Raw genomic sequence first — 25783 nt, forward strand, 5'->3', positions numbered from 1 at the left:
GCACAATGATGACAAGTTGGTGCCTCACAAGGTCTGTGTGAATCCCGCTTTGTCTTTCAGTTGTCTTGTCTGTAAAGTGAGGCTAATAATCGTGTCTTCTTCGTCGTGTTTTTTTTTTTTTTTTTTTTTTTAAAGATTTATTTATTTATTATGTATACAATGTTCTGCCTGCATATATGTCTGCAGGCCAGAAGAGGGTGCCAGATCTCATTACAGATGGTTGTGAGCCACCATGTGGTTGCTGGGAATTGAACTCAGGACCTCTGGAAGAGCAGTCAGTGCTCTTAACCTCTGAGCCATCTCTCCAGCCCCGTCGTGTTTTTGTAAGGACTGAATGAGGGTGAAAGTTCGGATGTGTAACCGACCCATCCATGTTCCACCGAAAGAACTCACGTTGATGCTGCTGGCTGTGGCCATTAACTGAGACCTGAGGACGCCTATAAAAGAGAGGGGCAGTGTGGAAGGATGCTGCTCTTAGCTGTGTCTATTCTGATGATGGAGTAGTCATTAAGTCTGGAGAAAGTTTCTTCATAGTAGCAGAAAAGACCAGAGTCATGGCTGGAGAAATGCCTTAGTGCATTTGCTGCACTTTCAGAGAACCCAAGTTCAATTCCCAGCACTCACATCAGATGGCTCACAACTGCCTGTAACTCCAGCTCCAGGAGATCCAATGTTCTCTTCTAGCCTCCAGGGAATCCTCACATACATGGCATGTATACACAGATAGATATATGTGTAACTAAAAATAAATATTAGAGAAACAAAGACCAGAGTGAGAAGCACAATGCTAGCCAGCAGTGAGAAATAAGGTAGAGTAACAGAAGTTCAGAGGAAGCCAATTCAGAGACACTGAAAGGACTGGAATAAAGGTAGAGTTATGCACAGGGCTTAGTGGGCCCCCACATTCATTCACTGACTCTTAGATTAATGAATAATCAAAAGAGGGAGGACAGCAAACTTAAATAACTTCTTGACTATGCCATAAACTCATTTTTATCCTGTTGTTAAATATTACATGGAGAGAATAAGGGTTTTTATCAGTAAGAAATTACATTTAAGTCGAATGCATTGTTTCATCAAAATCACACGGCTTTTTCTTTCACCTTCTGCATATTATGATTACTCTTTTTTTTTTTAACACTAATTAAACACCCACCATGTGCTAAGTGGTAAGCAGAGCATGTGAATAAGATGGCTTTCACAGTGCTGGGCAGAAAACTCAAGGAGTAGGTCAAACGGGAAAGGTGAAGGACTTGAGGTTTTAGTATTAATCTTACTGACATACTACTTCCAGAGAGAGTTGTAAAGGTTCCCTAACTGGAAATATTGAAGCAGAATTACAACTTCATCTATTGAAGGAGAAAGTGGACACCTTGTCTGGGTTCCTTTCTCGTCTCCAAGGACCATTGTACACCTACACAAGAGGTCACTTGAGCCAGGACATGGCTACAAAATACTATAGATCATGTGTTGCTCCCTGTATTGACTGTGATATTTCTGAAAACATTTACTGCTCTCTAGAATATGTTCATTCGCACATGGATGTATTCCTTGACTCAACAAATGCTTATAAAGTTCCCACTTGCTGCTGAGAAGTAAGGTATTAAAGGGCTAAAAACAACTTGTTTTTCCCCTAAACAAGAGGCTGCAGTTTAGGAAGATAGCTGTGGCTGAGATGAGCAATGGAGAATAAAAAGGTGGTGCCCATCAGAGCCTAAGCCAAGTCAGCCCAGGAGGCACATACCTTACCAGTTCCCAAGCGGAAGTGATTCTAGCTCAATCTTCAAAACTCAGAGGGCCTTACTGGTCAGGAGGAACAACTGGGTTGAGACAGGGTGGAAGAGAATCAGGGGGGAGACTCAGGCATTGGGGAAGCTTGCTCGGGCTGGGCACAAGATGGAGCTTCACACTGGCGGGACTGTAGACAGAAGTTTTCCTGTATCCTGCAACCATTTGGTCCCAAATAAACACACAGAGGCATATATTAATCACAAGCTGTTTGGTCTGTGGCTCAGGCTTATTGCTAACGAGCTCTGACATCTTAGATTAACCCATTTTTATTAATCTATATTTTTCCATGCATTCTGGTCTGCTGGCATGTTGTTCCTTGGGCAGCTGAATGGCATCTGCCCTGACTCCTGTATCTCTGTATCTCTCTTGGATTTCCCGCCTGGCTATAACCTGTCTTACCATAGGTCAGAGCAGCGTCTTTATTAACCAATGGTAGCAACACGTATTCACAGCATACAGAAAGACTATCCCACAGCAGAGGACAGTGAGGAAAATAAGGAGATATGTCTGGATCCAGGCTCAGAAGCGCTTGTATGCTTAAGATTTTCTATTTCATCCTCAGAAATAAGACAAAACAGAAAACACAGTATCCTTGTTCAACACTGGAGAGATGAAGTGACATTCCGGTTCAGCAAGATAATTCAAGAATGACTCTAACTTCATCCTTGACATCCTCAGGTTGCCCTTGTATAGCTCCTTTCCTGAGAGTGGCCAGGTAGGAGCAGGTCTGCTTAGTCAGTACTGTGAGCTGAGGGTAAGGATGCAACACCAAGATACCTAGTGCCAGAGAGAGAATTATCCACATGCGCACGAGGCAGCATATTGAAGAAGTGAGTCTAACTTGGCTCATCAAACTTAGGGGTACTGAAGTTGGGAATCTGGGGTCAAAAGTAAATTTAAACAGGGAAAACTAGAGTGATGAGTGGCAGTGTAAGGAAGGCCCTCTGCACTTGTTTTAGAAGCTTCCAACTTGTGAGTTCAATATAGTTAGCAAGGTGTTACTTAGGCACTTAAAAAGTCTTGACCCTGGGGCCAAATTATGATACTCTGTATATATATAGTACAGTAGAAAATCTGGGATTCTCCAGTGTTGTGGGACATCAGTACAAAAGGAACATTGCTCTGAAGTTGCCCTGTGTGGTATCTACTTTATGTAAAATTCCTCACCTGGAGTTATGTATTTTCCCAGCAGCTAGCTCAGTGTCCGGCCTGGACACTAAGCAGTAAGCTGTTACAGACAGAGAGTGAACGAACCTGTGATGAAGCAAAGTCCCCGGTGTGAGTGCAGAGTGAAGAATTTTTTTAAAAAAAAATCTGTTTTTTTGTTTGCTACTAAGTTGTTCACTAATAATTCAAGTTCAACAGCTGGGTGGTGATAGTGCATGCCTTTAACCCCAGCACTCCATTCAGGAGGCAAAGGCAGGTGGGTCTCTGAATTCTCGCCAGCCTGATCTACAGAGCAAGCTCCAGGACAACTAGGGCTACACAGAGAAACCCTGTCTCAAAAAACCAATTATTATTTATTATTATTATTATTATTATTATTATTATTATTATTATTATTAAAGTTCAAGTCATCCAGGTGATATTGATAAAACATAAAACTTATACCATTAGTGTTTTGTGGTGCAGGATACTTGTACACTGTGTAAAGATGTGTTGCTGTGATTGGTGTAATAAAGAGCTGAACAGCCAATAGCCAGGTAGGAGAGTATAGGCGGGACTTCCAGGCAGAGAGAGACCTCTGGGAAGAAAAAAGGCTGGTTTCACCAGCGAGATGCAAGGGAAGCAGGACGTGCAGTGTGGAGATGAGGTAACGAGCCACGTGGCAGAACATAGATTAAAAAATACGGGTTGATTCAAGTTATAAGACTTAGTTGGTAACGAGCCTAAGCTAAGGCCAAGCTTTCACAATGAATAATAAATCTCCATATCGTTATTTGCGGGCTGGCAGTCCTGAGGAGAAAGTCCTACTACAGTTTCTAATCCTTGAGGCTGTTTGTAGTTAAGTTCCTGGGTCTGACTTTGGGGAGGGAGGGTGGGGGGGCTGGGGGGGTGTTTAGCCTCATGGCTCCACTTTTGTGATTGTTTCCTCTTTTGGAAAATGGATTTTATCACAATAGTGTGAGCTATCCCAAGGCAGGGTGGCACTGTCATTTAGAGAGATGGCCTGTCTTTATACAATGACAACTTCATATTTTACCATTGAAACGTTGAGCAAAGCTCAAGCTCGCTAAACCTCAGTTTCCGGATCTGAAAAAATGGTGATGATTGTTTCTAGTAACAGGTTCTTTCCAAGGATGAGATGAAATAGTTCATTGTGAACACTTAGCACGGTGCCTACACCCAGTGAGAGCATTGGGCGCTAGCTGTCATTGTGATGACTCACAAGGCTTTAGGACCAAATGAGATCATCCCATTAGAAACAGCACCATGCTGGAACCTAGCTCCCACCCCCACATTATCTCACATACAGTCGCCACTTCCTGACACAGCACTGACAGAGCAGCAGCTCCTCTGTTTTGTCTCTCTCTGCTGCTGCAGCCTGCGAAGGGTGTAACCCCTTCCTAAGCTCCATGTCTTGCCTCCCTACCCAGTGAACACTGTGCTTCTCGGAATAGGCAGCACCATCCCTCCTCTGTAGTAGATGTTCACTCCGTGGTTCTTTTGATTTGATTTCCTGATAATTCTACCACTCTGAGACCTGTTTTTAGAGAACTTGGAGACTTTGGAGAAAGGGAAATAATTAACCTCCTTCCTTCAGCTAGTCAAGGGGTCACCAAGACCACGGAAAGATGGTTTTTGATTTTAGAATAAAGGAAGAGATTGGTTGTAGTTTGAATGAGAAATGTCCCCCCATAGGATCATGTATTTTAATACTTTGATCTCTAGTGTGGTACTGCTATAGGAGGTTATGGAGCCTTTTTTTGGCGCGGGGGGGGGGGGGCTTTCAGGGCTTATAGCCTTGCTGAAGGAGTACACACTGGGGGTGGGCTTTCAGGGCTTATGGCCCCGCCCTGCTTCTTGCTTGCTGTCTCTGCTTCTCATTGCAGATGTGATCTCTCAGCTTCCTGCTCCTGCCACCTGCTGCCATGCAGGTCCCACTATTAAGGACCGCAGTCATTCAGGCACAGTCTTGCCAGCCTTCAGTCCCAGCACTTGGGAGGCAGGGGCAGGCAGATCTCTGTGAGTTTGAGGTTGGCCTGATCAACATAGTGAGTTCCAACACAGCTACATATGAATATCCTTTCTCAATAAAATTTAAAACAAATCAAAAATACTGCAGCCATGTAGAATCGTAGGACAACAAAAAAGTTCCCTCCTGAAGTTGCTTTTGGTCAGAGTTTTATTATAACAACAGAAAAGTCACTAATACAGAATCCGTCTAGCCCTTAATTTTTAAGACTCTCTAAGCCATGACTGAGTTATTAGTATTAATATTGGTTACATAATCATGAGGATCCTGGCTATAGTTCTGAATATGGTTTATTTATTTATGTGTTTGTTTGTTTGTTTGTTTGTTTGTTTTGAGAGGGCTCTCACTAGGCAGCCCTGGTTGTTCTGGAACTCACTCTGTAGACCAGGCTGGCCTCGAACTCACAGAGATCTGCCTGCCTGTGCCTCCCAAGTGCTGGGCTGGGATTAAAGGCATATGCTACCATGCCCACCTTTTTAAACTTTTTTTGGGGGGTGGGGTGGGGTGGGGCTGGGTATGTTTTAAATAAAAACCTACTTCATACTTTGATGTAGATTTTGTATTAATTGCTTTTCTGTTGCTGTGATAAGACACCATGACCAAGGCAACTTATAAAAGAAAGTGTTTAATTGGGCGTATGGATCCAGAGTCTGCGGGTAGAGTGAAGGCATGACAGCAGGAAGCTGAGCAGTAGCTGATACCTCAAGTCTCACCTACAAGCAGGAGGCAGAGAGCACACCGGGAATGGCAGACTTTTGAAAACTCAAAGCTGGCCCCCAACAACACGCCTCCTCCAACAAGGCCACACCTCCTAAATCCTTCCCAAAGAGTTCCGCCAAACTGGGGACCATGTATTCAAATACATGAGCCTTTTAAAAATATTTAGATATGTTTGAGCTGCTACTCAGTTTAGTCAATGAATCTGTGAGGGAAAAAAAAAAAAAAAAAAAGAGTCCTTGTAAATCCATCCTGTGGGGAACTACAGTGAAACTGTGAAAATGTCACTCCCTGCCTAAGCTCTTCAGGAGCTCCTGGGTCAGAGGAAGCCCGGTGCCTTTGTCTTCAACACCCTCCTTCACTGCAGCTATGAAACTCTCAAACTTCTAGCTCCTTTCTTCACACTGGATGCTGTTAGTCTTTGTACGTTTTTAGAATGCTTCTCTCTCCTATGCGATGTTCAGCTCTTTCCTCCCCTCCCTTTCTGACCCCACACACATATGACAGCCCTTTATCCTTGGTTCCTCTGCTGCCAAGTCTGCTAGAAAGCCTTCTGTGGCCTTCCTTCTAAGTTAGAGTAAACACCCTACCTGGTTGCTTCTCTAGCGCTTCCCACACTGTTTCATTAAAACTCGACAATTAGTACTTGAGTATTTATGTGTTCCAGTCACTGTACTAGATACTAAGAGTGAGTTTACAAAGCCCACAGAACTCCTTCCTTCTCAAATGCAAACTAAGGAAGCAAATTCTCATTGGGCTAACTGGTATAGGAACAACAGAAGTCTGGCATGAGGGCGTGTCTGGAGAAAGGGTAATAAGAAGTGTAACCCCGAATAGGGTTAGGGAAGACCTCCTTGTCTACCTGTGTACAGAGTAGAAGGAGGTGATGGGAGGAGACAGTTTTTGGTGAATTTCCTGCATCTGCATGCCTGGGAGCAAGATACTAACTTCCTTTTTGTTCTGGATTGTACTTTTGAATCTGTTTAGTCAACAGCCTTTCCGGGTACAGATAATTTCCCTTTGAAGCAAAGGGAAATATTGCTTTGGGTCCAGTATATTACAGATATCTCCTCGGGCAAAGAATATTTTTGTTTGCATTTCATTTAAAAAGATTTGGGATCCTTATCTGAAGTTGGAGTTTCTCTCACTCAGTGCTACATGAAGGCGGCCCCTGGCCCTCCTCACAGGGCTGTGTGGGAAGCAGGTTTTGCAGGGTATGCACAAAGGCTCACCCTCTGCCTCCTGCTGTTGCTGTGAGCAATAAAGTCCTTCCTCCTTAAGCCAGGAGTCTCATGTGTCTGGCCAGTATCCATGAAGGTGTGGGAAGCTGGCTTGTCGGCTTGTAAACAGGGTAAAGTCCCAGATCTTTTCTGGTTATGAACAACAGGTATTCAAAAACGGAACATTCGAGACACAGAAAACAGCAAGTAGAAAGGCTCTGAGGTACTTCCTGTGATTTTTTTCTCTTTCTTCCTTCCTTCCTTCCTTCCTTCCTTCCTTTCTTCCTTTCTTTCTTTCCTAAGATTGATTTATGTTTATGTTTTATTTGTATGGGTATTTGTACATCTGCATGTACATTTGTACCTGGTGTCCGTGGAGGTCAGAAGAGGGTGTCAGATCCCCCTGTGACTGGAGTTACAGATGGCCATGAGCTTCCCTGTGGGCGCTGAAAAGCATTAAGTGCTCCTAACTGCTGAACCATCTCCTCAGCCCCCAACTGTAAAGTTTTTTTGACAGGGTTTCTCTGTGTAGCTTTGCCACTTTCCTGGAATTCATTCTGTACCCAGGCTGGCCTCGAACTCACAGAGATCCGCCTGGCTCTGCCTCCTGAGTGCTGGAATTAAAGGTGTGTGCCACCACCGCCCGGCTTACTGTAAAGTTCTTAAGGGCAACCGTTGTTCACCTTGGTATCCTTAGCACCCAGCAAACTCACTGGTTCATAGCAAGTTTCAAGGAATGTTTGCTGAAACAAAGTAGTTGTATCTTAGAAATAAAGATGTTCATTGGGGTCTAGAAAGATAATTCAGTGGTTAAGAACACTTGCTGAGAGTGCAGAGGACCTGGGTCCAGGTCCCCAGCATCCACATGGCAGCTCACAACCATCTATAACTCCAGTTCTGGGGTTCCAATGTCCTGTGGCCTTCATAGGCACCGGGCAGGCATGTGCTGCACATGTATGCAGGCAAAGCACTCATGCACATAAAATAAAAATAAATTCTCTCTCTCTCTCTCTCTCTCTCTCTCTCTCTCTCTCTCTCTCTCTCTCTCTCTCTCTCTAATAGATACCTAGTAAGAGTGGCTGGAGAAGAGAGAACGAAGTGACTGTGTTTCCATCTCAGCTCTGCTGCCCACTGGCTAGAAACTGGGTCAAAGTCTGTCACCCTTTGGCGCTTCAGTTTCCTCTGTCTCAGACCCTGATAATCTTGTCGTCTTTGTTTTGATGTTAAATGATAGGGCATAGGATGCATGGTAAGTGTTCACAAATGATATGCTGTGTGCCATGGTGGGACCTCAGAAACTGCTGCCTGTCCCCACTGGTCCGTCTTTACTAGACCCTGGTCAGATGATTTCGCCAACCAATAGAATGTAGAAAGTGAAGAATGTCTGTGCTGCAGGATTCAGTGTTTCTACTTTACAGTGAGCCACACTTGCTGAGATCTGCTGCCTCGTGGATGTTAAGGAGCACCCATTTCTCTTCTCGGGGACTCAGTTCTGTTTCCCTGAGCTTCCCAAGTTTGCCACTCAGTGTGGTTGTGGCCAGGTATCGTTGTGAATGTGAAGGCCTCACTGGAACCTCAGCACATGCAAAGGGAACTCGTGGTGACTTGTAGATGCCACATCAGGTTTGTGGAAATCTGAACAAGAGCTTCCCATGATAGTTCAGCAGAGGCCTTTGGTGGGGAGCCTCTTGGCCAGTGAGTTCCATGAAGTGGCCTGTCATCACTGAAGTGGCCTTGCACCTCCCAAATAAAGATGAGTGGCCGGTTGGATGAGAACTTCTGGTTCTGTCTTCATCAGACTAAGGACAAAACTGTCAGTGAAGCCTCTTGCACAGTTAGGGTCCATGGCCTGGCCCTCCCTCCCTCTCTTCATTCCCTTGTTCCTTCACTCCTTTCTTCTTTCCTTCCTTTTATTAATTTTGAGGCAGGGTTTTGTCCAGCCTAGGCTGGGCTAGAAATCACGTATTTAAGGGTGACCTTAAACCTCTGATCATCCTGCTTCTACTTCCCAAAGGTTGGGGTCACAGGCATGTGCCCCCTTGCCCAGTTTATGTGGTGCTGGGCTTGAACCCAGAGCTTCTGATATGTTGGGCAACTACTATACCAACTCAGCCACATTCCTGCTTTCCCTCCTCCCATAGCCTTTTCTAATATTGCCTTCCATTTTTTTTTTGGGGGGGGTTGCGATATGTGTAACATTTCCTGGGGTTTGACTCTGTGTGTGAAACTATACTGGGCTCTGTGACAGTGAACAAGACAGTTACAGTTCCTAGCAGGTGGTGGCTAATCATCCACACTTGAAGAAACAATAAGAGAAAATGTTTGCTGATGGACATGCATGAAGCTGCATATTGTGTACTGTAGCGCTCCTGGAGAGGTGGTGACCCAGTTTCCAACTGGTGACAAGCAAACACTACTGAGACACTCTGGAGAGGGGATAAGGCCACCAGACAAATTCCATGGTGACCTATGTTCTTCTCCAAACAGGTATGACCTTCTCATCTTTTATTATTATTAATTATTAATATTATTATTGTTATTTCAAATAGCTCCAGAGCTAATAGTATCTTTGTACAGATCGGATGCTTGGGCTTTGAGCCTTAGTGTTACATCGGGACAAAAGGAAGAACATCTCCCCCGAATCTGAAACAATGTCTTGAAGTCACGTTCATTTGGATTTGGGTGGTAACCCAGCAGGACACAGAGTCTGTACATTGCCCTCATGCTTCTTTCTGGTTGCCTTTCTGAGCTTCCTCATGATATTTCCTCCCTCCCATCTAGTATGGGCTATGCTAAGGACCACATGTACCTGACCACAAAAACCCTGGGTAGTACAGTTCACACTGTGAGACACAGACACAGAGGCTAAGAGAAGCTGTGCTTTGCGTAGATGACTCATGTAGTAAAAAATAGCTCTTGGGATCCAAATCCATGTTTTGGTGCACACTCGATATATATAGCTGTGTATTCATGCATGTTATATACACACACACATATATAATACACGTATATATTATATGACTAAATATACACATATAAAAAGGTACAGAGATGCATATCTATAATCTATAGTGTCGCATATGTCTGTTTATATACAAGCATATATACACACATACATACGTCTGTATTTCCTGGTGTGTGTGTGTGTGTGTGTGTGTGTGTGTGTGTGTAATGGGAATGATGGTGCCACCCCCCCCCCCCATTATTGCTGCTGTTGTAGTCGTTTTGATGCAAGGTCTCGCTGTGCAGATCCCTGTTACCTGCAGCAATCCTCTACCCTCTGCCCCTGGAGTGCTGGAATTAAAGGCATGTGCCACCACACCTGGCTCCCCTCCTGGTCTATTGTCATAAAATATTTGAGGACAAAGATTTGTTCCAGCAAACATTTTGCTACAGATGTTATTGACCGGCTACCTTGATGTTGTCACCTGCCCATCTTGTTCTAATTAGTCACCTTATCAGAAAGCCATGTTTAATGCTGACACAGGGTCAATACGTAGATGACTTCGCCGATAGAGACTGAAAGCATTCAGGAGCAGCAGGTGCTTATTAGAGATACACTTTGATCAATATGTATGTGTACTGGTTTGTTTTTGGTTTGGTTTGGTTTGGTTTGGTTTGTCAACTTGTCCCAAACCTAGACATACTGGGGAAGAGGAAATCTTAATTGGAAAAAAAAAAAAAATCTTAGAAGCAAAATGCCTTCATCAGATTAGCCTGTAGACAAGTCTGTGGGGACATTTCTTTGATGAATGATTGACATGGAAGGAGATGGGCTACCCCTGGCAGGTAGTCCTAAGGTATATAAAAAAGCAAACTAAAGGCTGGAGAGATGGCCCAGAGGTTAAAATCCCTGACTGCTCTTCCACAGGACCAGGGTTCAATTCCCAGCACTCATGTGGCAGGTCACAACTGTTTTTTAACTGCAGTTCTAGGAACCTGACACCCATGGCAAAACACCAATGCACATCAAATAAATAAATAAATAAATAAACAAACAAACAAACAAACAAACAAACAAATAATAGCAAACTAAACCAGGCTGTGGTGGCACACCCCTTTAATCCCAGCTCTTGGGCGGCAGAGGCAGAGGCAGGTGATCTCTGTGAGTCAGAGGCTAGCCTGGCCTACAGAATGAGTTCTAGGACAGCCAAGGCGACACAGAGAAACCCTGTCTCAAGCCCCTCTCCCCCGAAAAAAGCAAACTGAGCAAGCCATGGGGAGCAATCTCACCTTTACGGCTTCTGCTTCAGTTCCTGCCTCCCGGTTCCTGCCTTGGTTTACCGCAGTGAACAGTGACTTGGGATATGTAAGCCCAACAAATCCTCTCCTCCTCAGATTGCTTTGGTGTGTGGAGTTTACCGCAGAACTAGCAATGTTACTAGGACAGTGCGTGTACATGTTCTCTCTGACATCAAATTATGAGTTTAGAGACAGATTTGTTGTTTGAAGACCTGAGACCTGGGGTGCACAATGCCATCTAAAACTTTTTTTTAAAAATTTTTACCTTGAGCAAATAACTATTGACTTTCCCCCATTGGTTAGATAAGACTAGTCTCACGCTCTTTCCTGCATATTGAGAACCTACTGAGCTAAATGTTAGAACTTTAGGATTCAAGCGTCATCATCTCAGTAGCTTCCTTGTAGCTAGTGCTGGAACCTACGACTTACAGGAATGAGAGTGCAATGTGTGTATCCTACGATGCAACAACAGTTTAAAACACACAGCCTCTGGACCCCGTTTCCCAGGACGTACTATGCAGATAGACGGTAGAGAGGCGACAGGATTCTACATTCGAGAAGCCCATCCTAGTAAAATGAACATCCGAAATATTACAGTTAAAGACGGTCCTGTCAAGACTGGGAGGAGACTGTCACGAGGGCCACATAATGAAAACATACGCTAAAATGACAGAAACCATACACACTGGGGAATTTAGAATTAGGGACTTGATCCCAGTGAGGTAAGACGGGCCCAAGGGATGCGTCTAAATGAAATTGCATACACGTGTATTCTTGTGCTTGAGGGAGGTGGTAGAAGGGGGCAGAGGACACTAGAAGTTGACCTTGGGTGTTGTCCTCAATCACTCTTCACTTAATTTTTTGTGACAGGGTCTCTCACTGAGCCCAGAGTTTAGCTTGGCTATGCTGGGTCCACTACTCTCTGCCATCTCCTCACTCTACCGCTGGTTCTAGAGAAACACCACGATGCCTGGTTTTTCCTTGGGTACTGGGGATCTAGACTCGGGTCCTCACGCTTGCACCTAGTAGGTATCTTACTGACTGAGTTCTCTCTTTATCCTAGAAGGTCAGTTCTTAATACTGAGTTCTTCTTCTTCCTCTTCTTCTTCTTTTTTTTTTTTTTTTTTTTCGAGACAGGGTTTCTCTGTGTAGTTCTGGTGCCTGTCCTGGAACTCGCTCTGTAGACCAGGCTGGCCTCGAACTCACAGAGATCTGCCTGCCTCTGCCTCACGAGTGCTGGGATTAAAGGTGTGGGCCACCACCGCCTGGCAATACTGAGTTCTTATAATCAAGGAGAAACTGGAAGACGTTACTATCGAGTGAAACAAACACTGAATATGGTTTCTTTCCCTGCATTGCCTCTGGTAGTTAGTCCTAGGCAAGTCCTATACCCTGCCATCTGCTGCTTTTCCATTGCTGTGAGAAGACACCATGAACAAGACAACTTATAAAAGAAAACGTTTGATTGGGGGTCTGACCATCATGATGGGTAACATGACCATTGGCAGGCATGTTGCTGGAGCAGTAGCTGAGAGCTCACGTCTTGAGACACAAGCATGAGGCAGGGAGAGCTAATTGGGAATGGCTTCACCTCCTCTAACAAGGCCATACCTCCTAATCTTTTCCAGTCCCATCAATTGGGGACCAAGTATTCAAACATATGAGTATGGGGGCGGGAGGGGGGCATTCTCATTTAAACCACCACATCTGCCTACCCATGGCTCTAATTTCTAGATCCCTAGAAGGAGCAAATTCATAGTCTGTGGAAAAGAGAATGGATGCTTTACACACAGACTCTTGGATCCACCCTCCAGCACACACAATGCCACCCACTCGTTTCCATATGGTGGTTCTCAGAGAGCCTGATCCAGGAGTCTGGAGCGAACAGGAAAGTTAGCCAAGCCTACCCATGCTTAGGAGAGCAGCTGGGTGCTATGGACTCCGCTTCAGCTTTCTTTTCGTTTTCGTTTTTGCTTGTAATGGAGTCACATGGATTTCCATAGAGAGACAGACAGAATCCAGTGCAAGGTCAGAGCAAAGGCCTGAAAGTAATGCTTGTATTTAAACTCTGGGTCATCGCTCATCTCTGGGTGACCTTCAGCTATTTGTTGCAACTCCCTAAGCCTCAGTGTTTGTTACCTAAAAATTCGGTATTAAGATACTACCTCCTAGGGATGTCCTGGGATTAAAGGATAATGAGCCACACACACTGAACGTAGACCTCAGAGTACAGTGCTGGGCCCACAATAGCTGCTTACAAACCAAGTCCGCTGCGCCCACGAGGGCGAGCTATTGTTACTAATAACATCGAGGCAAGGGAGTTGAGGCTCCAAGGGCAGTTGCCTCCTTCCCAGATCTCTGGCAGGCAGAACGCCAGAGTTCTCGAACTTAAAAGGGACTTTGGGAGGTGGGTGGGTGGAACCTGTAACGCGTGGGTCCCGAGATCCCCCTGAGCGGGCCAAGGCGGGGAGAGCGGGGAGAGGTCGCCTGGCCAGCCATGAGAAGGTCCCAGTAGTGTCCTTTCCAGGCCAGGCGGGTCGTGTGGAAGCGAGGTCCCCAAAGTCCCGGATCCCCAGCGTCCCAGGGCGTCGCCCCGTGCAAGCGAGGGAGAGGAGGGGCGAGCGCGGGACTTTCCCCGCCTCCCTCCTCTTTCCATAAATCACCGCAGCCGCGGCAGCCGCGGAGCCGGGAAGTGTACGGAGCCAGAGCGCAGCGTGGTGGCACCAGACACCTCCCTTTCCCTCACCGCTTTCTTTCCTTTCTCTTCTTTCACTCGGATCTTTTAAACCTCCCTCGCCCTCCTCGCCGGGAAGACCGCCCCAGCCGCGCCGCCGCGCTAGCACTGGTGACGCTGCCGCCGTCTCCGGGCTGCGCCGGGACTCGGGGAAGCGAAGGCAGCGCTGCTCCGCCCGTGCTCTCAGCCGCCCCGGCCTGCGGGCGCCGCGGTCTCGGAGCCGCCGCCGCCGCCGGGCGATGGTGGCCGCCCGCGCGCCCGCGCTGCAGCCGGGCGCCCCCTAAGTTTGCCAGCCACCGCCGCCGCGCCGCGGAGCCGGGAGCGCAGGAGACAGGAAAGTTTGGCGGGCTGCGCCTCCCTCGGCCAGCGCCCGGAGCCGGTCGGCGGGGAGTGGCCGGAGGCGGCATGGCCCGCGAGCCCAAGGAAGAGGAGACCGTGAGGCCAGCCGCTCTGGTTCGCCGCTGTCCCCGCTGCCCTGGCTGGCCTGGGGCCCCGCGGCCGCCCCTCTGGCTGCTCTGCCTAGTGGCATGCTGGATCCTGGGCGCCGTGGCCGACGCCGACTTCTCCATCCTGGACGAGGCACAAGTGCTGGCGAGCCAGATGCGGAGGCTGGCGGCCGAGGAACTAGGGGTAGTCACCATGCAGGTAAGCGACCCTCTCTCCGCGTCGCCCCGCTTGCAATGCTCTCCCGCTGCACACAGCCCCCAGGGCATTGCACTGAGCGCTCTTGCAGGCTACGGGACCCCTCGTCTCCTGCAGACTCCTCCACATCGAATCCTGTCTGTCCCATGTACTCATCTGCCGCTGCCCTCCTTTGCAGAGCCTTTGCCCCTCACCCACTTTCCCTAGCACAGCCCCCCTCTCCTTGGCCCCGGCCCCATTATGTTTGCTAGGGATTCTCCTCTCTACCCTCATCTCCTTCCCCAGTTTGCACTCTCTGCCTTTGCAGATTTGTTTTCATCCGTCACTCCTGCAAACTCCCTTCCCCTCTTTGTGTCCCCATCCCGAGGCAGCGCGTCCCGCCTGACTCCAGGCATTCTCCAAGGCCCCCTAATCCTCCCCCTTGAAACCTCCCGGCGTCCTGGAGAACCCTGGCACACGGGTGGGAGAGGGAGGGAAGGTAGAGTGTCCGCCGGGCCGCAGGACTGCCGGGGTCCGGGCTGCCTAGCAGCCGGGGCTTGCTCTCCCTGCCCGCCGCTTTGGGGGAGGGGACGGGCTGGCCTGGCGGATCCCCCGCTCCGGTCTCTGCGGGGACTCTTTTTGTTGCTTTCCGCTCTTGCGGCCCTCGGTCGCGTGCTGTCCGCTGTGTAGTTTTTGGATTGTGTGTACCTTTGCTGGGAGGAGGAAGGACAAGGTGAATCGGGTTTCCATTTTTCCCAGTGTTTACCGCTTCGGCCTTTCCAGGGTTGTATTTTAATTGCCTTCGGCTGATAAGAATTTCTGACGATGCCACTAAAAACCCACAGTTGTAAAAATTGCTAGACAGCAACCACCTGGAGATCCTATCGCGCCGTTTTTCTCATCTTGGCGAAGAAGGCCCACTCAATTAGGAACTGATGAGATGCCACCCGGAGTACGAAACCGGCGAAACAGCCCAGTTCTCTAGACCTTGCATGTCTGCAATCATGGTGACGGATTGGTCTTCGAAAGACCGAAGTTTTTAGGAATGTGGTCTCAATAGATTTCTGATTTCGAAACCTAGAGTGACCACTCCACCACCCACCGGCGAGGTGTTTTGCTTCTCTTTGGGATTCAGGTTTCTGCCGGCTTCTTTCTTTTTAAACCCTACTCCCACCCAGGCCTCCTAAGAGGTTGTTGCAGTTTGCTTAAAGCAAGTTCCATAGGTCTCTCCACGCTAGCTTTTCTAAGGTGGTCTGATAGCTCTGCTAGAAGGGTACATTTTCACTTGTTGGCCGAAACCCGGGCCTGACATGTAACGGAGGGAGATTTTCTTTATTTCCACGATAACAGCTACTGTTTTGAAGTGCATCTTTCGATTACTTCCTATCACCCTTTTTAGATTCAGGCTCAGTTTTCATTTCTTCCATGTGCATTTTCTGGTTCCTGACTCCCTGACCTTCTAGGAGCTGAAGGGCTTTTTGGAGGCAGTGAAAGACTTCCAGATTTGCTTTGCACTGGTGAGTGCGTTAATTTAGACCCACACAGAATTGTGTTTTCCCATAGAGGATCCCCTTTTAGCAAAAGGGATTTCATGTGTGACAATCTGAGGTTCTGCTTTCAGGATTAGGCGGCCTTTGCCACCTTCACCCCATCTCTAGGGCGGGAGGAGGGATGGCAACCGCTCCCCTTCCTGTAAGCTAAAGGCTTGCTGTTTCTAAGATTCTGGCAGCCGTGGTTTTACTGTTTCTCACCCTGGTCCTTGACAAAAGGTGAAATCTGATCCTGACACATTGTCATTCAGGTAGGGAGACACTTTAGACACTTCAGGGAAAAAAAGCTCCGGTCAGTGGGGGGGTGTGTGTGTGTGTGCCCAAATGGCCCTCTATCTCTCCCAACTGGCCTCTTTCTAACACCTTTGCAACCTCATTGTAGAAACGGACCTCCTGTGGACAGGGTTTTGTCTGGCAATATGTAAAGTGGCTTCTCTCCTCTTTTGAAAGCGAGGTGCTCACTGTATTTAAATTCCTCTTCTAGGGCTGTACTTGCTGCTGTTTTGGGGGAGACTGCAGGAAGAGTCTCCTTTTAATGTAGCTAGACTGCCAGCTTTGGGAGAAGTACTTGTGTATAATAAATCCAATGCTAGTTAGATTTCTGGCTCTTAGCATAGAGCTTGTGAACTTTGGGGTTTGTTCAGTGAATCTGAAATGAATGTAGGCCTGTTGCCCAAGTGAAGATGATGTGTCCTCTGTTCTGGAATGTGGGTTCGGTGCTTCAGGGACAAATAGTCCATGTGGATGTTAGGTGGAGCTGCATGACTTACACACACACACACACACACACACACACACACACACACACAAATGGTTGAGACCTCAAGGCCTTGTCCCTTTGCAGGAAGAGAGTGTCTGCCCCCCCCCCCCCCCAGTGAAGGGATTGACTCCTTTTAATTTAACCTTGGCATTTTATGAGAAACTATCTGTAGACCTGTTAATTTTTAAAGCCAATTTCCAGATCTTCAAGTTGCTTTGCTGCTGAAATTTTCCAAAAGCAACTCTTCATTCTGAGAAATTATAAAGTAGCTTCCCGGTGAGGCCCGCGGCTCTGCTGGAGCTCCAAGGGCAGCACACCCACCCTGCTCACCGGAGGCTGTGCTGGGGAAACTCACAAAGGCGAAACAGCCTTTCAGCGCCATGCTTTCCCATGACATGGTTCTTGTGCTTGCTCATAGAGAAGACTGAAGAGCGGTCTGTCTGACAAATTTTCCTGGAAAAGTTTTCCAACTGGGGTTACCTACTCAAGTTTTGTTTTGATGTTTTTCATTTGTTTGTTCTTTTTTAAAATAATGGCCCATTTTCTTAAAAGGATGTGATTTACACTCATCAGTTTTACTGGGAAGCTGCCACTGAATACTGCCTCCCTGGCAGCAGACACCATAGATCATAGGGTAAAAGTCAGAAACCTCATCACTGTCTGGCGAACTGAAGCCATCGAGCTGAGGTCTGGGGAGCAGAAAGGGATGGTGGCAGGGTGACTCGCTTCTGCTTATTCCTTGTTGCACCAAGCTTTGGTTGCATGGTGTCACACCGTGGAAAGGGCCCCATGGGTGTCCCAGAGATCTGGATTCTAGAGTCGTCACTTGCTAGTTGGGTGATTTCTTCCTAAGGCCTGGAGTGTGGCTTGGAGGGGACCTGACACAGGAAGGCCATCACTATGTGATGTAACACCTGTCACTATGAAGCTGTGGCTGAGAAATGTCTATGGATGTGGTAGTTTTTTAGCTCCGTGCTAGGTGTTTAGGGAATTACAAGAAGATATTCCCACATTGCCTTTTAAAGGGTTTGTTTAAACAGTTTGTTCTCAACCTTCGAGTCGTGACCTAGGGTTTTTTTTTTTTTTTTTTTTTCCCCAAATGACCTCTTCATAGAAACTCACCTGAGACCATTGGAAAACACAGATATTTACATTATGGCTCATAACAGTAGCAACGAAAGTCATTTCATGATTGGGGGGGTCTCCACAACACAAAGAACTGTAATTGGGGGTTGCAGCCTCAGGAAGGTTGAGAACCGCTGGCCTTGAAGAAGAGGTACAATTGCACAGGTAAAATGCTCAGTCCCCGATGCCTGCTTGTTAGAAGGCCTATCTACCCGGGGAGCTATTTCACCAGGTATTTTATAAGCCTACTTAACATTATATGACAATTGAGGCTTCCAAACAGCGAGGGTCTGGCTTGGGGCCAGTGTGCCTGCCTTGGTGTTAGCTCTGCTGAGCTGGGCATGCTTGGCTGTGAACTTGGCAGACACAGCGGCAGGTTGGTCAGAGGGCTGCATGCAGTATGAGGCCTAGGGAGAGAAAGAGGAGGGACTTCCTATCAGAAAAAAATATCCAAAGTGCAAGGTGGAGCTAGCTTCACATCAATTAGAGCAGCAGCCAGGATACGGTGACTTCAGGAGTGGGAGGGCCTGGGCCGGCAGAGGTGTCCATTGAAAATGGCAGTGCTGTAAGTAGTGAATCATAGCTCCCGGGGACAGCAAGACAGCAGTGCAGGAGCCACCCAAGCCATTGCTCATTTTTGGACCTCTCTAACAAATTTCGAGTAGAGGCCTTCTCCTCCGAGAGGTCTTGGGTTGGACTTCGTTGGTGATAAAAGGTGACCAAAGCCTGCCCCCCCCCCCCACTCCTTACTCTCCTATCCTAGACTCTCAGCAAGTGATAGAAATAGACACAAGAGGAAGCAGGATGATCCGGATGGGTTGGCAAGGCCTAGAGGCCTTGAAAGACACTGTGGAGTGCTGTAGCAGAGAGAGAGGCCACACAACAGCCTTGCTCTGTTCCTGTGGTGATCAAGGAAGTTAGCTACTTTGGCCCCTTTAGTGGAATGTTCGCACACAGAGGCTGGCCCTGGCCCTGGAAGTGGGGGGAGTGGCCTCGACTGAGAGCCCCGCAGATCAGCCATCCTCAGACATTGCTCATCTCTGTGCTGGCACTGGATGAGGAGGCTGGCGTAGCTCCAGCTTTCTTGAGAAGGCTGGTTCTGACTCCACCTCCGTGTATAGATCCTGGGTGTACCACCTCATCTCTCTGGCCACCCTCACACATCTGTGGTGACCGGTCATAGATGTCTCCGGAGCTGGATTACAAACCAAAAGCTGATTGGGTCGGTCATACTTAGGTGAGGCTTAAATTTTTCTCCAGTTTGTGTACCATCCTAGGCATAATCTGGTTTGGAATGATTTCAGTGTATGTTTATGTACTAAAGACTATTTTAGAGGAAAAGTATTTGCAAATGATGTGGATTAGTTTGTATGTTTGTGTGTAAAAATCTTAGTGGGAAATTTGTATGTTACTTCCCTCTAGAACTGAATATTTGGAGAAGAAGAAAGCAGAACCGTCATTATAGGTGACTCTGAGTTGAACTTGAACTTAAGAATGAGCCCAAGGAAAAACATATTGAATGACTTTTGCTGACTGCTGTTGTCTTAGTACTGGCTGGACTTCCTCCGCACTGATGCCTGCCCTGGCTGGCCTCGCGCCTGGTGCTCGTTAGCTTCCCTGCCAGCCCGGCTTGAGTTGGGCTTGGGAAGGGGAAGGCCATGGTTTCACACTTTATAACATGTCGGTGCTGTTGCTGGTTGCCGCTTGCCAAGTTGATTCCTTTAGCCTAAGTGGGTGGGATAGGTGAGAGCCTTCCAAAACTCCGCTTTTGCTAAGGAGGTGGACTGAAATTCATTGTGGATCTTCTTGGACTCTAAGAATCTGCCGAACCTCAAAATATCACGGGGGGGGGGGGGGCGGGGGGGGGCGGCACAGGGGCAGCATTCTTGACTCAGCCAACTATTAGTTGTGTAATCTCTTCCCAGATGTTATTAAACTAGCCTGAACTCCAGTGTCTTCCCATTTCGTGTGGTTTATAGGAGGAGATATATTTTCCAGAAAAAAATCAACAGCAAAACTCCAACAAAACCAGACTGGCATAGGGCCCTGCAGGAGAGCATTCAATAAACAGAAATATAAATATGTAAATATGGGCGTGGTCTGCTCAGCGTGAGGCTGTAACACCGAAAACGAGAACGCAGAAGCCTACAGCTCCTGCCAGAGCCAAGTGTCCATCTCATTCTCAGATACAGTGTTTCCAAGGCGGCCATGCTTCTGTTCCAGGGTTTCTTGGGTATCATGTACAGCCCTCAAGCATGCGCTGCCAGACCTCTGGGTTTCTGAAGAAAGTACTAGATGTGCAATTTGTAGTTACTTATTTACTCTTAAACTTGTTATTGCAAAGCTGTCTTTTTTAAAAAAAAAAAAACGTACAAAACCAAAGGAAATAATGTAAGAGCGCACACATCTCTCTCCTCCAGCTCAAGCAGCTGGTGACCACTAGTGGGTGGTCAGGCTGGTTCTGCTGCTGCCTCCACCTGCCCTTCCTTTCCCCCAGGTGATAGGCAGCAAGCGCCACGTGCTGCAGTTTTGTTTGTAACATTTCAAATCACATTACAATTTCATTTATTGTCATCTTGAATGTTCGATAACAGTGTTTTCTTTCTCTCGGTTTCCTGTTGTATAGAACTTTAAATAGCTGGCACTTTGGCCCAGTGACCAGCCTTCTCAATAGAAAACCTCTGGGTCACCCCCAATGACATTTTCTGTCCCTTGTTTGTAGACCCATTTTCCCACGAGGCTGTGAGGTTTCTTGTTTTCTTGTGGTTGGTATTTAGTGTAGGCACATGTGTTTTGACGTAGTGTGAACCTCATCTGCCCACTTCTGTTCCCGGAGTGATTGGGGGGGGGGGGGGTAAGACAAGCTGTTAAGTGAGAGACCTTTGAGGACTAAAGAGGAAGAGCTGCTCCATACACCTCGTTATTTTATTTTATTTTATTTTATTTTATTTTATTTTATTTTATTTGAGTAGTCTGTGACTATGTGCCTCATTGCAGAATTGGGGGCCGAGAGATGCAGGAGTAAGGGGTGTGTCTAGCATCTTCCCCATGAGCTCCCTTCTCCTTAGGAAGGCTAAACCTACTTAGATGGTCAAGACAGAATGGAAAGAATTGTCATGATTGTGATTTATGGCTCTTCAGGTTGCCACATCTAATGTTTCCCTGAGGTCACTTGGGCAGAAGGAAGGAAGTGGGCTGGGTGTGGGTCAGTCAGTAGGAGAGGTGTGGGACACTAGCTGTGAGGAATTGCCAGGGGGGCAGGAGGGTTGAGCTTCTGTTCCCATTCTGGTTGCCCAGAGGCAATATGGGGACACTGTCCAGGATAGTGTCATTATATCACGTTGTTTTTCAGGAAATGTAGAAAAGCCTTGCTTCTTAACATGATGGCAATTGGTTCAGATTAAAATAATAATAGTAAAACAGTGTGGGCCAAGACAAACACATCTACAGGCAAGATTAAGACAGAGGCCACGCTCTAGTTAGTAGTGTCTGGGTTAGAATTACCTGTGGGTTCTGGGTGATAAAGGCAGTGAGTGCTGTGTGCAGGTTATGGGGAAGAAGCCTTTCTTTCTTTCTTTCTTTCTTTCTTTCTTTCTTTCTTTCTTTCTTTCTTTCTTTCTTTCTTTCTTTTCTTCCTTCCTTCCTTCCTTTTAGATTCATTTATGTTTATGTCTGCATCCCATTTGTGTGTGGGTACCACTGGAAGCCAGAAGAGGGCATTGGATTCCTTGTAGCTGGAGTTACGGTTGTGACATGGGTTCTGGGAACTGAACTTGAGTTATCTGTAAGAGCAGCAAGTGTTTCCAGCCCTGCTGGAAGAGAATTTCTGGGTAGTTACAAAGCAGAACTTTTTGATGAAGCATTCTAAACTGGATTACCTTGAGAGAGGAGCTTCTTGTCGTTATAGAAACTTCAAATACTTAGTGTTTCTTTTGTGCCAGGCACTCTATTGGACTTGAGATATCAATTAATTTACAAAGTGACACAATCCTAGGAGATGTTCTGGATGTTTGAAGAAAGGGTGTCAGGGATGTTTACTTGTCTGATGAAAGGGTCTGGCCTGGAACGAATGGAAGTTGTGTAGTCAAAGAGTGGCCTTTCCAGAAAGCTCCTGTTGAAGACTGGAAAGATGGCGTTAGGATTTGATGTTTGGGATAGAATGGGCAAGGAGGCAGAGGTCAAGTTGTGGGAACCCCAGAGGATCTTTTTACCAGTCAAGACTTCGTTTCTGGCAGGTGCCAACATACCTTACTCCCACTAGCTTGAATGAGAAAGGAACCTATTGCCTTTGCAGATGAGTCTGTAGGGTAGATCCTCCTGCAGAGATTATATAACAGCCTAAAGGATGTGCCTAGTACCATCTGCCTCCCAGTGCTCATCTTCCTAAGTGGGGCCTCCTGCTCTTTCAACATAGCTGGCGGCATCTTACCCACTGGTTGGGTGCCAGTTGCTTCATGTGCCTGAACCCCTTGGGTTGGAGATGGTGTGCTCTGGGGAAAGGAACTAGAATCTTGAGCAAGCCTAGAACTTACGAAACTCTGCTAAGAGGTTTAAGACTCAAACTGTGATGGCCAGCACCACCTGCCAGGGCCTGCTCCATTCCTGTTTCCCATATCCCCAGGTCCAGTTCAAGGAGAACCTGCTTCTTTCCAGAAGAGCAGTACAGAACCAGATGCAATAGCCTTACCCTCTGTGCTGTTCTTTTACCCACACTGTCTGATCATTGGGTACCAAGGCTGAGATGGTCAAATAGATTGCTCTTATTTGTAAGTGACTTGTTACTTGGAAGCTACAGACCAGACTAGACGAGCTCACTGGAGCTCTTCCTAGTGATGTGTTGTAGCTGTAGGTTCTAGTCTCAGTCTTGGGTCTTTCTGATCATTCTCATGACCTGATACTGTGGGAGTCCTATTTCCTGTTGCCTTGAATTGGGAGAGGAAGCTTGACCCAACCCCAAACATTCCTCCTTTGGAAACTGGTTAGCTCCTTTATGGCTGAGATCATGAAGGTGATGGTTTAGCTTGATGCTGATTAGATGATTTTAAGTTATTACTTAGTACTTAAAAGTCAGCGAGCCACTGAAGAAAGTTCCAAGATGCTGAGACTTACAGAATGCTAGATGCTGATTGAAGGAGCAAATGTGATTGATTACTTGCTGCTTACCATTGTGAACTGTTACTACTAAATTAACTATTCAAAGGAGAACGTGGGACTGGGCACAGGGCTCAGTGGTGGAGCCATCATCCTGCCTTCATGAGGCCCTCAGTTTAATCCCCAGCGCTGCAAAAATAAACTAACAAAACATGAATACAGTAACAAAAGGCAAAGCATTAGAAAAAGGTTAGGGGAAGAACAGCTTTGGTCCTTTAGTGTTTGTTTATATAAGAGCCGCAGAAGGAAATGTCACCTGTCATTTCAGACAAAGTTCTGTTTTGAAACTGAATTAAAGGACTTAGATCTTTTCCCTAGTTACTTGGAATCTGAAGTCCCTTCGTTTGTTTTAGTGGACACTGCAGTATTTCTCTGGAGGAGTTTGACTCAGTGATGACACACTGTAAATGACATTTGTTATTGGAACATTCTTTTTAACACTGCTTTCTTTTTCTGAGTTCAAAGATAGAGTCCTCCTTAAACTTCCCACAGTCAAAATTGCAATTTGAAAGCTCCCATCTCCAAATACCCAGTGGATCAAACTGCAAAGTGGCTCATGGTCCCCCTTTCTCTAGGTATACATGCTTTGTGGTAATTGCAGAGTAGAAGCCCATGAGCCCATGACCTACCTTATCTCATCTACCATAGTGTTGGGTTCTCTTCCAGCCAGAACTATTTTTTAGAAGGCACAGAGCCCAAGACCACCTCCCCTTTTGTCCTTGACTTCCTTTGGATTTAAAAAAAATATAATCTATATTATTTTTGCATGGACTATTTTAAAAGATACTTCGAGGCTCTGGTGAAAGGACAGTTTTAAAAAAAAAAAAATCAGCAAGCCGGTGAGAATGAATCTGAATTTTTAATTAGGCTTTGAGTTGTTGCTTCAAAGTGTGGAGACATCATTAGGGATGTAAGTCTTGTTGCATTAGCAGAGACTGACATGTTACTTCAAACACACAGAGTGCAGCTGTCCTGTGCAGATAAAAGTTGCCAAGTGTGGAATAGCAAGGTGGATCGGTAGATAATTAGCTGTCCCACATTACCGCAGTGTGGAAGAAGCCTGCCAGTCACAGGCAGGAAGGGAGGAATTATTAGCAGGAGAAAATCCAAGTGCAGCATAAAGCAATTTGGAATCTCTTCAGCTGTGGTAGACCTGATAAGACCCATCCTAGGAAGCAAAACAGACTGGCTCCACTGTCTGATGGCCAACATTTTCTTTATTTCCTCCCTCCCTCCACCCTCCCTTCCTCCCTCCCTCCCTCCCTTCATTCCTTCCTTTATCCAAGAATGGCCAGAAGTAACGATCCACAAATATATTGATTGATTCATCAATCTGCTCCAACTCTATTCCTGATATAATTAGTTTAAATAGTCTTTATAGTTCCATGTCACTGTGTTGAGTTAAAAACGTCACTGAGAAGCCATAACACCTAGGCAGTTACTGACTGTGGATAACTGAGAAATAAGCATCTGACTGTCTGTATCGTCTCTTTGTTATAAATGTGCAGTATTTATAAAATATCTCGTGATACTCATATGTCTGTTAGAGGTGGGGTTGTGTGTTTTAAATATCTCACTTCCCCCCACCCCCTAATCATTGAATATCAAAAGCATAGAAGGTCCATCTTACTGACCCTCAGTCCTCACTAATGTATCCGAGCGCCTTGGGGTACTGTCTGCTTGGTGCCTCTGCAGGACACTGGCCTTCTGTCCCTGTGCTGGTTGCTTTCTCTGTCTTCTGTCTAAGGTGCTTGACAGAGGGGGTGCGGGATTGGGTCAGATGCCCTCATCAGCTCTTCTCTGGGCGAGAGGTTCGTGCTGCTACTGGAGGGAGTGGCTGTGTGCGTTCTGAGGGTTCTTCTGTCCCTTCCCCAGAGACCATCAGGAAAAAAAAAAAAACCTGGAAACCCAAGGAGTTTTTGGAGGGAGACAGAGTTGGTTTCAGTGTTCTCCAGTAATAGGAAGAAATGGTGACCGTTCTTGAGGCTTAGGCAAGACTAAGCTGCATGCTGATTGTAAACCCTTAACGCCTGTGATGGGTGTTTGAAATCTGAAATGTCTGGGGTTGATGTAAATGCAGATGACTGTAAAAGCAGGGTGTGGTAGCCCAGGCCTGAAATCCCAGCACTCAGGAGGAGGAGAGGTAGATCAAGAGTCCTAGGTTATCCTTGGCTACATGGTGAGTTCGAGGCCAGCATAGACCATATCTCCAAGATATTGTTGTTATTATTATTAATAAACTAAAAACAGATGTGGAGTTTGTATTTGCATACCTGTCTCTCAGATGTTAAAGTTAGATAAGACTGGTAAACAGTCACAGTGTGGGGAGGAGGAGTGCTGGAGAGTGAGCACCAGGAGGAAAGAGGCCAGACTTACTGATCCCGAGAGTCTTAGGGTGGTTGGCACTGTCTGTGACCTACCTAGAGGACTCAAGAAAGGAAGTCCAAACTGCCCAGGGGTTTTAAATGGTAGACTTTGTATCCTTCTAATAGTTACTGTTCTAAAGCAGCTCTTCCCATTGTGTTAAGTCTGTCAGTTGCATTAGCCATTCTAGACTTACTGGGAAATGTTTGAGATTTTGCTACAAAACGATTGAAAATGCCTCAGATATATCAGTGACTCAGAACAATGCCCAGTATATAAATTTCTGAGTATTAGTGGGATTTGATGTTTGGC

At 46.6% G+C, this 25783-nt stretch overlaps 1 protein-coding gene across 1 annotated transcript in view; it reads left to right on the plus strand.

Annotated features, from left to right (window-relative positions):
* The first annotated feature begins 14286 nt into the window (after positions 1–14286).
* The window catches only part of Cachd1 (cache domain containing 1), a 227314-nt gene continuing 215817 nt past the window's right edge, over positions 14287–25783 (plus strand). Inside the window, exon 1 of the mRNA XM_059254575.1 lies at positions 14287–14545. Coding sequence (XP_059110558.1) covers positions 14306–14545 — 240 coding nt within the window. The 5' untranslated portion in view covers positions 14287–14305. The remainder of the gene's footprint in view (positions 14546–25783) is intronic.

This window comes from Peromyscus eremicus, chromosome 2 (genome assembly GCF_949786415.1).
Source record: "Peromyscus eremicus chromosome 2, PerEre_H2_v1, whole genome shotgun sequence".
Classification (NCBI taxonomy): Eukaryota; Metazoa; Chordata; class Mammalia; order Rodentia; family Cricetidae; genus Peromyscus; species Peromyscus eremicus.